This window comes from Hemiscyllium ocellatum, chromosome 3, assembly GCF_020745735.1.
Source record: "Hemiscyllium ocellatum isolate sHemOce1 chromosome 3, sHemOce1.pat.X.cur, whole genome shotgun sequence".
Taxonomy (NCBI): Eukaryota; Metazoa; Chordata; class Chondrichthyes; order Orectolobiformes; family Hemiscylliidae; genus Hemiscyllium; species Hemiscyllium ocellatum.
Genome location: NC_083403.1, coordinates 82698858 through 82712325, shown reverse-complemented (window position 1 = coordinate 82712325; position 13468 = coordinate 82698858). Strand labels below are relative to the sequence as shown.

General features: G+C 39.5%; 1 protein-coding gene across 1 annotated transcript in view; it reads left to right on the top strand.

The window, feature by feature from the left end:
- fam228a (family with sequence similarity 228 member A) overlaps window positions 1-13468 on the top strand; it is an 82834-nt gene that overhangs the window by 56281 nt on the left and 13085 nt on the right. The window contains exon 6 of the mRNA XM_060821246.1: window positions 6405-6492. Coding sequence (XP_060677229.1) covers window positions 6405-6492 — 88 coding nt within the window. The remainder of the gene's footprint in view (window positions 1-6404; window positions 6493-13468) is intronic.

Here is a 13468-nt window from a genome sequence, read left to right as displayed (position 1 = left end):
TCATTGCAGGGTAAAATAGGTTTTGTGGTGACAATGCAAATAAACAAGTAAGAAATTTACTGAGAAGTAATGTGTGAAGTTAGTATATTATGGAATCAGAAATACAGGAGACTTTTCAGCCCATTATATCCACAGTGACTCTGCAAGAGCACCTCTGTTAAGCCTGCTCCTTTGCCTGTTCTCTGTAGTCTTGCAGTTGTTTTTATCCAGCTGCTTTTCTAATAGTTCAGTGCAAGAGGAAGAATAATTGAGGAATGCTGCCACACCCCACATCAATATCTGAGCAACAGTGGCTGACCAGAACTCCAGAAACAAATCTTAACCACAGAAGTGATCTCCCATGCCTCCACACATGAAAGCAGCCAACAACATTCTAAATGTTCTGGAGCCACAGATCCTGAAGCCCACCTGCAATTAGACCAGGGGCTGAGGGACGTCATAAGCTACAAGGTGAAATGATAATGAGTGATTAAACTGTACCGTCCGAAACATTTAATCCATATGTGCAATGTCCACGTGGAATAGCAAAAAAAACTTCTGTTCACAACTGTAAAGGTTTTGCCTTGTGTGTCATCAAGCATATAAATAAGTAAAAATAGGAATTAAAATGATACCCCACACAGCTATGCATAATAAATTCAAGGATAGTTTTCTTTGAATAGCATGCTTCAGACAAAGAGAGTTGATTATCTGAAGGCTATTTGAAAGCTCAACAATTATTCTTTTCTCGAAACCAGCAGCAAAAGGTAAGGCTGCATTGAAGCATTGTTGCAAATTTGTCATCCTTTGGAAGAACACAAAAACTTACTCAGATGGCTAAGTAATTAAACAAGCAATGACTGTGGCCACTGACTCTTTAGTCAGAGAATTTAAGAACAGGGAAGAAATAATAATAGCAGTCTAGAACATGTCACTTGATGCTCCTACAAAAATGGAGCAAGTGGAATCCTTGTCTAAAGATATCTTTCAGCCGCAACAGAAGGACCGAAAGGACTGTGAATGCTTCTTACTGTAGTTCGATTAATCCATTGACATGACTAACTCAGCAGAGCTGATTATCATTGTGCACAAATTTTTAAGGACATAACTAGGACGATCTTCTCATCTTTTGCCCTTTAAAGAGAGAACAAGGGGTGAGTATATCTATAACAAATTCAAAAGGATGGCATAGTGTCACAGTGCCAGGGACCCAGGTTCGATTCCGCCCTTGGGCACCTGTCTGTGGAGTTTGTGAATTCTCCCAATGTCTGTGTGGGTTTGCTCCAGTTTGCTCCCACAGTTCAAAGATGTGCAGGCTGGGTAGTTTGGCCATGCTAAATTACCCGTACTGACCAGAGCTGTGTAGGTTGGGTGAATTAGCCGTGGTAAATGAAAGATTATAGGACAGGGTGGGTCTGGGTCGAATACTCTTCAAAGGTTTCTCTTCGATGGTCAAATGGTCTGCTGCCACACTGTAGGGACTTCAATAAAAGGTATTTCCTTGTAAAAACAATTCTAATTCTGAAGCTGGTTTCCACCACAACTGATTTTACATCATCTTGGCTTGGCACACATATGCAATGCAGAATTGATCGTGAATGATCAGAAATGATTGTGAATTTCCCTTTTTTTTAAAATTACCAATGTATAATCCATCAGTAAGCATGAGCAAGTAAAGTATTAACTTTTCTCGCATCTGAAAGTTATTGTAAAAATTGTAAATTTGATTCAAGCATGAATCAAATTGTTTCAAGTTGCTTCAGCTTGTTTAAATCCTTAATGGGTGGACTTGTTGCAGCCTACTGTGAGCTAGTTCTCTGTGTTGATGTAAGGTAGGAATGACCAGGGAAAGCTCTGTAAAGATTTTTAGTTCTAACGCCTGAAATTGTCACTTTTTCAAAATCAAGGAATGAAGTGTGCAGTGAGCTGTCAGACGATGCATGTTTGTTTGACTTCGGGTTCCTAACAGACACAATGTCAAAACTGAACAAGCTAAACTCTGAACTGCAAGGAAAGGTCAGAGACTTAGTCACAATACTGACCATATGTACCGCGTTTAAGTTGAAACTGGGTTTGTGCTCCTCTCAATTCAAAAAGTGAAATGCTGTAACATTTCCTGAATCTGGAGAAAATAACAGATGAAATCAAAGACAAAGAATAATGGTTTCACCCAGAAAGTTTAACTTCATGTCTGAGGAAATTAGCAGAGAAATTCAACAGGCAATTTCAGAAATTCGATGTGATAGAACAAATTGTCATGTTTGTCTTGAATCCATTCCTTCAGAGACATTGGTGGGTTGGCTACCAAATTCCATCTGGTATTTGATTTACAAAGCTGAGATATGTAGATTATTATTATGCAATGGAGTTGATATGTAGAACATTATTATGCAAAATGATATTCAATTGAAAGTCAGATCAAGGGACAATGATTTTGGGGAACTTGTAACAAAACCCACTCTATCACCCAATGCTTTTAAAGTGACCGCTTACTTTGGCTCCACATAGCTCTATAAGATATCATTCTACCAAAGGAAAATAATCAAGTCCAAGTATTTCATCCACCTGTTAGGTAGTCATTTGATGGACTGTACACGATCCAGACTTCAAGGCACTAACAGATAAAGTACAGTCACAGGTGTCACACTGAGACTTGGTGAGTAGAGGACAAAATGAATAATTATATAATTGTTGTAAATGTACAGGTACTTGAAAAATTGATAAAGGATTATCTTTCTTTTTTACGGTCTTTGTAGAAGCTACATATTTCTCACCCACGGCTTTTGCTAGCTATTAATCTTAACACTCTGGATGTCTTACACTAAACAAAATAACCAAAGAATTGTGGATGCTGGAAATCGGAAATGAAAACAGAAATTGCTGGAAAAACTCAGCAGGTCTGCCAGCATCTGTGGAGAAAAATCAAAGTTAATATTTTAGGTCCAGTGGTCTTCCTTCAGAACTGAAGCATTCTGAACTGTTCTGAAGAAGGGTGACTGGACCTAAAACATTAAATCTACTTTCTCTCCACAGATGCTGGCAGATGTACTTGATTTTTTTCCAGCAATTTCTGCTTTTGAATCTTGATTTTTTTTTTGAAGGTTTTCAAATACTTTGTTAGCTTGCTTATTTCTGACTGTGCTGCTAAAGCTTTAACCCTTAAATACTTTACTCCTTCATATACATTTGGTTTTACATTGAGCTAAAAATAAACTGTTAATTCTATATTTTCTTTGGGATAGATCCTGGGTTGAAGTTGAATTCAGAAAGTGATTTTACATTTAAAAAGCTTCTTCCAAAGCATCTTCCAAAGCTTTACCACCTCGATGGACAAGAGCAACAGACGTAGGGGACATCACCACATGCAAGTTGCCCTCCAAGCCACGCCTAATCCTAACATGTTGCTGCACCTTCAATGTTAATGTATCACAATCCTGAAATTCCTTTTTTGAACAACACTGTGGATATTTGTATATTCATTGGGTCTAAAAATCAGTTCATTACTTCCTTCTATAGGGCAATTGGGGATGGGGAGTCATTGCTGGCTTAGCCAGTGAAGCCAATGTCTCATAAATGAATGAAAATAAGCTTTATCTCTCAGAAAAATGTTAGAATGTTTACATCATGGAAACACTCTTAAAAGACCAATCTAATCCAAGATTCAGCTTGGCAAAAGACAGCTTGGATATGTGGCTAGTTGAAACTTTCTGTATAGGGTTAACAAAAAAATTCAGATATTGAAGAGAATGGATATCAGGAATTAGAACCTGAACAGATGTTCAAAGGTTGTGGATAGGATAAATAGACAAAGTCTTTTCCCTGGGGTGGGGGAGTCCGGAATGAGAGGGCATAGATTTAGGGTGAGAGGGGAAAGGTATAAGAGACCTCAGAGCAACTTTTTCACATAGGATGGTGCGTGTATGGAATGAACTGCCAGAGGAAGTTTGCAACATTTAAAAGACATCTGGATGGATATATGAATAGGAAAGGTTTGGAGGGATGTGGGCTGGTTTCTGGCAGGTGGGGCTAGATTGGGTTGGGATATCTGGCCGGCATGGAAGAGTTGGACCGAAGGGTCTGTTTCTGTACATCTCTATGACTCTAATGCCAATGTATTATCCAGTTATAAAGAAAAATGGACATGACTGATTCCAGATAATATGAAGCATTATGACAGAGACTCTTCTGGGTTTTCCTGCTGGTACTAGAAAGTCCAAACGATGATCAGAAATCAGTATTATTGTTCTTGACCAAGTTAAATCAGACCAAACCAAGTTTACCAAATAAAAACCAAAAGAACTACGGGTGCTGTAAATCGGAAACAGAAGCAGAAATTGTTGGAAAAGTTCCACAGGTCTGGCAGCATTTGTTCTGAGGAAGGGTTACTCAGCCCCTTAAAACAACTTAAAAACTAATTTATTACACACTACAGAAGTGGTGCATGTGAAGACTATAATTCTGCAATGTGCAATATAAACTAAAAACATAATGTCTGGTTTCAGTTGTAAGGATGCTAAAGTGGATGTCATTTCTATAATTTGTATTAGTTGCCTCCTAAGTAGTATTTAAATTATGTTGATTTTGATTTATTGCAGTAAAAATCAAGTCTTGTCTTATTAACTCTGATTTCTCTTCACAGATGCTGCCAGACCTGCTGAGCTTTTCCACCAATTTCTGTTCTTGTTCCAAATGAAGTTTATATTTTTCTAAACCAAAGCATGGAGAAGCTGTTTGAAGTACAGCGGAAATTTTATTTTGACAGGTTAAGGCAAGTTTAACTACCAGTTGCAGAAAAGTTTGAATTCAGAAAACTCATTCAAACTAATCTTTAAATCCTGACTGTCAAATGTCGTTGGACTGTTGCTAAGACAATATGCTTAATGGTGAAATATAACAAAGGAAAGAATATTACTTCTGTAGTGTGTAATAAATTAGTTTTTAAGTTGTTCACAACAATATATTTTTATACTATTAAAGTTTTTATGGTCTATACTTTGTAGGTAAGAGTATCACGAACACGATACAAGATGATGATGTTTTAAATTCCACCTTTAATTTGAACTAAATTAGGATGGTGGAAATGGCAAATGATCTATCAGTCTACCTAATAATAAGCTTACATGATGTAGTTGCTGTGGAGACTGAGACCTTGAGGAAGTCCTGCTAAGACTGAAGTGCCAGCTTCCACAAAGGAAGCTTCAGCTCACTTTATTAGAATTTACTAACTCAGAATTTCTAGGCAGAGCAACTGAGTCCTAGCGAGACAGAAAACCACTTGTTATGAATAACATGGGAAAAGACTGATATATGTTAGACAGAATGCTAGTTGGAGATCGTATTCTGGCCAAAGAGCATGGATACATGAAGATTTAAGGATATTGGAACGTTTGCCTTGGCATGGTCAGGAGAAGAGCCAGTAGAGAAAAGTTATTTTGGGGATTCTTTGAAAACAGGGGAGTGACTTTTCATAATCATTGATGTCAGTGTTCAGAGATGATTTGGAGATGCCGGTGTTGGACTGGGGTGTACAAAGTTAAAAATCACACAATACCAGATTATAGTCCAACAGGTTTAATTGGAAGCACACTAGCTTTCGGAGTGATGCTCCTTCAACAGGTGGTAGTGGAGGGCTCAATCCTAACACACAGAATTTATAGCAAAAATTTACAGTGTGATGTAACTGAAATTATACATTGAAAAATTGATTGTCTGTTAAGCCTTTCATCTGTTAGAATACAGTGATAGTTTCATTTCTTTCATGTGTAAATCGCAAAACCTTTTTTTTTAAAAAGTTGCATTCTCGGGTTAGCTGTTAACAATGGTGATAGCTAGACAGGCTTAACAGACAATCAGTTTTTCAATGTATAATTTCAGTTACATCACACTAACTTTTTGCTATAAATTCTGTGTGTTAAGATTGAGCCCTCCACTACCATCTGATGAAGGAGTGTTGCTCCGAAAGCTAGTGTGCTTCCAATTAAACCTGTTGGACTATAACCTGGTGTTGTGTGATTTTTAACAGTTCAGAGAAATATGGAGAAATTTGTCTTTTGGAAGTTGGGAATAACTTGCAACTTGTGCATGTGAAGGCTACAATTCTGCAATATGCAATATAAGCTAAAAACATGATGTCTGGTTTCAGTTGTTAGGATGCTAAAGTGGATGTCATTTCTATAATTTGTATTAGTTGTCTCCTAAGTAGTATTTAGATGATGTTGATTTTGATTTATTGCAGTAAAAATCTTGAAAAGTGGAAGCTGTCTTATGGTACTTCATGTTGGTACCTGCAAATTCAAATTTCTGTGCAAAAGTATTAGTTTCTTTGAAGATCACAACAGTCTTCAAAAGAAAATTTGAGTTTGTTGAGTATAATTTCTACATAATTAACCTTGATGGTATTTCTACAAGATTTATTCTTCCTGCAGACAAGGACTTTAACTCTCAATGATCCTCTGCTGTTTCAATCAAGAAGCAAGACTGAGGAAGACAATGCTATTCTGCAGTGTCAAAAAGGTTTGTGCAGTTCATTTAAACATTTGTTTTCAGTTCATGGGAATAATTATGAAGGTTGAACATGAGACTATTTGGTTAGAGTGTACAGAAGAGCTTCACTTTACATTGCCGTAGGGAGCTCGCTTTGTGCACCTCCTGCGCAGTTGTAACCTGTATAACTTGCTCTGTCTAAGCACCCAGTGTCTGTATCCCCTTGTTTGTTGTGATCTGCCCATACTGCTTGCAAAACAATGCTTTTCACTGTGCTTAGATACATGTGACAACATTAAATCAAATCAAATCAAGAATCACTGTTTCAATAACCTCATAACTAAAGTACACTTCAACATTATTTTGTTACATTATTTTGATTCTATAATTTTGTAACATATTGTTTATTAATTTTTAACTATTGTATACATACAAACATATAGGTTGGGAGCAGAAGTGGGTCATTTAGCCCTTCAAGCCTGCTACACCTTTCAGTTCGATCATGACTCATCTATTTGGTGGTTTAAATTTCACATTCCCATCCATCAAAATTACCTTATGCCTAATGAAAATATATCTACCCCCATCTTGAAATTAATGCATATTCATTGAATTTTTTTCATATATTTGTTCTAAACAAAAGAAACTTTTTTTCTTTGTATTATGCAATTCTTTTTGGCAATTGGGCTAATTAAGCATCCTTCAGAAGATCAGTGAGTATGAAGGTGGCCAGTTCGAATAGAAAGTTGAACAAGAGAATTGTAATATTGATAAAAATAACTAGAACGCTGTCATTTTATTATCAGCTCATGTGTTATCAACCTGATTGTTTTGAAATCCAGGAAGGTGCTCGAGACAGTTTAGTGTGAGTGACTGTTTTGTTGTCAACTGATGGATCGATTTTTTTTTTAAAAAACAAATAAACAACTAATCAGGAAGCTGCCCAGTCTCAGTAGCAGTCAGATTTTCTTTAAAACAAATCCCATAGCAAAACTGACCTTCTCCTATGAGCTTGGACAGAGTCCACTGCAGTGGTTGGAAGAGCAGTTTTGTCCTTTCGTCATCTGCAGATCCTCCAATCAAAAATTCTCAACTCTCAAAGAGTTACAACGTGCAACTGAGACCTGGTGAAATTATTCAGAAGCTGGGTACTGTAGGAGGGAAACAATAACATATCATCTTAGGAGTCACAAGTTGGTAGTGACATGTTGGAGCAGTAAGGACCGTGAAAAGCAGTGAGGTTTTTGCTGAGCAGTCAGTTGAAGTGAGGGGATTCTCGGCGAGCAACAAAAGCGTTGGAGGTCAGGTGAAGCATTGATGGGGACAAGCAAAATCGAGGAGGACAAAGAACAGTAAGGGCTCGGTTCATAAAGGTTGGTATAGGAGGATGTAGAGGACAGGAACTAATGAGAACAAGAAACATTGAGGAGGAATGCTGAGGTCATTTTGATTTGCTATAAATGCATTGGTCCAATCTCAATGACAATAAAAGATTTAAAATAAAGCAAAATAATGTTTTAATACATTTTATGTAGCTTGAAAGAAATTGCTTTCATTACAGGTAATCAATAGTACTATAATTATGTTTGCCTGTCAAAGGAATGTTTAGACCTTTTGACTTTTGGTCACTCTATCCCTGTACTTGTCATAATATTATGACTGTACATTCATTTTTGTTTGATTATGCTTTGGCAAGGAATTTTGTAATGTTGTTCACCTTGAGAACTAATCAAATCAGTGCAGGAGTATATCATGTGTCCCCTGGATCTGCTTTAGCATTCAATATGGTCAAGGCCGATTGCCTTAACTTAAGTTTCCTACCTCCTCCTTTCATTACCTGAGTAACTTTATGTTTGTCTATTTGAACTTGAAAACGTTCTACAGTGGAGGCCCATAGCCCTCTAGGAGTAGACAATTCCAAAGTTTCATAAACATTTGCATGAAGAAATTTCTCCTTACTTCAGTCCAAACTTATCAGCCCCTTACTCTGAGACTGTGTCCCTTGTTCTTGCTGCTTCAGCTGAGGAAGCAACATCTTTGTCTACTGTGTCAAACCTCTTTTGAATTTCATATAATTCTAAGTTACGATTTGTGGTATATTGTGAGTTTAAAGTCTCATTCATTGTTTATCTGTGTATTTTGATTTATTTCACTCATTTCACACAGGGATCTTACTCCTGAAAGTTTGAACCTAGCCCATATGGCTAGTAAATTGGTACTAAAGTGCAGTTTGGAAGATGTACGGGGTAGATTGAATGGAAATTGGAAAATATTTTGCATTCTCTAGGTATGGAGTAATCTCAGGAGAGATTGGATTTAATTGCTGGAGAAATGGGAGCTTGCAGTTTCTTTCCTAGAGTGTTTTGTTTTGGGCTGCGTGTCTAAAATGAAAATAAAGTTTTGCCTCTACCAATAATATTGAAACAAATTTTTTTAAGAAAAGGTAATCTTGAAATATAGAGAAAAAGCCAGGTTAACCTGATGTCAACTAATCCACATTGGTTATCTTTAAATAACTCAGATTTGTGCTTAAAAAAGCTCTGCTCACTTTGACCTCAGTTATGTGAATATCGTAGTGTTGAAGCCTAAGGTTAATGAAATCTCTCACTAAAAGATAGTCAGACTTGTTGAATCATCCTATGAGAAAGGAAACTTAATTAATAGCCACCCATTTTAAACAAAATGTCATTACATGGTATTAGAAACTGTTTGGATGGTGAGTGGTTATGAGTGCCAAGAAATGAACATCTCACAGAACGTAGAACCGTGTAGCACAGTACAGGCCTTTGGCCTTCGACCTTCGATGCTATGCTGACCTTTTATCCTACTCTTAAGATCACACTAACATGCATACCCTTCATTGTACTAACTTTCATGTGCATATCCAAGAGTCACTTAAATGTTCCTAACGTATCTTGACTCTACTACCACTGCTGGCTGTGCATTCCATGCACCCACCACTCTCTGTCTAAGAAACCACCACTGATATCTCCCCTCAACCTTCCTCCAATTACCTTAAACTTATGCCCCCTATACTAGACATTCCTGCCATGGGAAAAAGTATCTGTCTATCCACTCTACCTGTGCCTGTCAACATCTTGTACATCTCTATCGAGTCACCTGTCATCCTTCTTTGCTCCAACAAGAAAAGTCTTAGCTCCCTCAACCTATCTTCATAAGGCATGCCTTTCAGTCCAGGCAACATTCCTGGTAAATCTCCTCTGCACCCTCTCTAAAGCTTCTATATCTTTCCCATAATGAGCTGACCAGAACTGAACACAATATTCCAAGTGTGGTCTAACCAGGACTCTACAGAGCTGCAGCATAATCTTGTGGCTTTTAAACTCAATCCCCCTGCTAATGACAGCCAACACACCATAGGCCTTCTTAACAACTTCATCAACCTAGGTGGCAATTTTGAGGGATCACTGGGATATGGACCCCAAGAGCCCTGTGTCCTTCCACACTGCCAAGCATACTGCCTTTAACCCTGTATTCTGCACTCAAATTTGACCTTCCAAAGCGAATGACATCATACTTTCCCAGGTTGAACTCCATCTGCTACTTACAGCCCAATTCTGCATCCTGTCAATGTCTTGTTGCAACTTACAACAACCCTCCATAGTATCCACAATTCCACCAACATTCATGTCATTGGCAAATTTACTAGCCCACCCTTCCACTTCCTCATCCAGATCATTTATAAAAATCACAAAGAACAGAGGTCCAAGAAAAGATCCCTGTGGAACATAATTGGTTACCAAACTCCAGATTGAATACTTACCATCCCCCACCACCCTCTGTCTTCTATGGGCCAGCCAATTCTGTATCCAGGCATACAGATTTTCCTGTATCCCATGCCTCCTTACTTTCTGAATGAGCCTGCCATGGGCAACCTTATCAAATGCTAAAATCCATGTACACCACATCCACTGCTCTCCCTTCATCAATGTGTTTTGCCACATCTCAAAGAATTCAGTAAGGTTTGTGATGCATGACCTGCCCCTCACAAAGCCATGCTGACTATCTCTAACCAAACTATGGTTGTCCAAATCATGAATCCTGTCTCTCAGAATCCTCTCAGTACTTTACCCGCCACTGACGTAATACTGACTGGTCTGTAATAGGATTATCCCTATTCCCTTTCTTAAACAAAGGAATAACATTTGCTACTCTCCAATCATCTGGTTTTTATCCATGGGACAGTTCCTTCCTGGCTATCTTGTAACCCTCTAAAGCCCTGTTTGATCCTTGCCTCCTCAACCTTAAGTAAGTTTCTTTCTTCTTCTTGACTATATGTTCGACATCTCCTGTCACCCAAGGTTCTTTCAACCTACCATCCCTTCCTTCCCTCAGTGGAACAAAGCTGTCTAGCACAATCAGCAGACACTTCCTAAACAGCCTCCACACTTCTGTTGTGCATTTCCCTGAGAACATCTGTTCCCAATTTATGCGTCCCAGATTCTGCCTAATAGCATTGTATTTCCCCTTCCCCCAATTAAATACCTTTCCTACCATCTGCTTCTATCCCTCTCCATAAGTATTGTAAAGGTCATGGAGTTGTGATCACTATCACCAAAATTCTCTACTACAGAGAGATCTGACACCTGACTTCATTCATTGTCAAGCACCAAATCCAATATGGCCTCCCTTCTAGTCTGCTTATCTATATATTACATCAGGAACCATTCCTGGACACACCTGACAAAAACTCCTCCATCTGAACTATTTGAACTAAGTAGGTTCCAGTCAATATTTCGGAAGTTAAAGTCATCCATGATAACAATCCTGTTACTTCTGTACATTTCTAAAATCTGTTCCTTTGCATCTCTGTTGTTATTTAGGGCATTTAGAAAACTCCCAATAAAGTGACTGCTTCTTTCCGGTTTCTGATTTCCACCCATACTGACTCTGTAGACAAACCCTCATTGACTATCTCCCTTTCTGCAGCTGTGATACTCTCCCTAATGAGCAATGCCACCCCTCCACCTCTTTTACCTTCCCTCTATTCCTTTTGAAACATGTAAACCCTGGAACATCCAACAGCCATTTCTGCCCCTGTGGTATCTAAGTCTCTGTAATGGTCACAACATCATAGTTCCAAGTACTAATCCATGCTCTGAGTTTGTCACCCTTATGCCTGACACTTCTTCCATTAAAATAGACATACTCATCACACAGAGTCTATCTTCACCCTATCAAGTGCCTATCCCTCCTCACAGACTCTCTGCACACATTATCTGGCTGTTCACTGCGTACTCCACCATCTGATCCATAGCACAGGTCCCCCTCCCCCGCCGGCCAATCTAGTTTAATCCCTCCCGAAGAGCTTTAGCAAACCTCCTGCCCAGGATATTGATGCCCTTCCAGTTCAGGTGCAACCTGTCCTTCTTGTACAGGTCCCAGCTTCCCCAGAAGGTATCTCAATGATCTAGAAATCTGAAGCCCTCCCTCCAACAGCCCTGCAGCCACGTGTTCATCTGCACTCACTCTCTATTCCTCACCTCTCTAGGTTGCGGCACTGGTAGCAGACCTGGGATTACTATTCGTCGAGCCTTCTAGCTTCCAACTTAACTCCCAATGTTCTCTTTTGCGGTCGTCTTCCCTTTCTGCACTGAAGTCATTGGTACCACGACTTCTGGCTGCTGTCTCTCCCCCTTAAGAATCCTGTAGGGAACTCGATCCGAGACATCCCTGACCCTGGCACACGGGAGGCAACGCATCATCTGGGAGTCTCGCTCGCGACCACAGAATCTTCTGTCTGTTCCTCTAACCATTGAATCCCCTATCACTTCCCTCTTCTCCCTCTTCCCTTCTGAGCCACAGAGCCAGGCTTATTGACAGAAATCTGGCTGTTGTGTTTTTCCCCTGGTACGTCCCTGCCACCAACAGTATCCAAAACAGTATACTTATTATTGAGGGGGATGGCCACAGGGGGTTCCTGCACTGTCTGGCTATTGTCTTTCCCTCTCCTGACAGTCACCCAGATACCTTTGTCCTGCAACTTAGATGTGGCTACCTCCCTATAACTCATCTGTATGACCCCCTCGGCCTCCTGAATGATCCAAAGATCATCCAGCTCCACTTCTCTAATGCGGTCTGTGAGAACTAGAGTTGAGTGCATTTATCCCAGGCAAAGTTAGCAGGGACACCAGTAGTAATCCTTACCTCCCACATCCTGCAAGAGGAGCATGCAAATGCCCTAGCCTCCATCCCCTCTGCTCTGAATTATCAAGAGAGATTGAAAATACGGAAAAAAACAAAAAAGCTTTACCTTATCAAGCCTTCACAAACGATCTTTTATTTTGGTTAGAGCAGGAGGAGAATGGGTGGGGGGACATTACATGTGGAGTTTAGCCACAGTCCAAAAATATCAATTCAGGGGCCCAGCAATCCCTGTATCCACGTCCACTCCTGTTGAGCCTTTGCTCTGCATCTTCACGAGCTGGACTTATTCACTTAAAGGTATCTCCTGGGGAGTGTTGATGAATAAAGAGATTTTGGAGTGCAGGTTCATAATTCCTTGATAGAAGAGTCACAAGTGGATAGGTTATAGAAGAAGGCATTTGTTATGATTTCCTTTATTAGAGTATTGAATGTAGAATTTGGGAGGTCATGTTGCAGCTGTAAAAAACATTGGTTAGGCCACTTTTGGAATATTGCATGCAATTCTGATCTCCTTCCTAATGGAAGGATGTTGTGAAACTGGAAAAGATTCAGAAAAGATTTACAAGGATGTTGCCAGGGTTGGAGGATTTGAACTATGAGGGAGAGCCTGAATAGGTTGAGGCTGTTTCCCCTGGAGCGTCGGAGGCTGAGGGGTGACCTCATAGAGGTTTATAAAATCACAAGGGGCATGGATAGAATAAATAGACAAGATCTTTTCCCTAGGGTGGGGGAGTCCAGAACTAGAGGGCATAGGTTTAGGGTGAGAGGGGAAAGATATAAAAGAGACCTAAGGGGCAACATTTTCTCGCAGATAGTGATGCGTGTATGGAATGGGCTG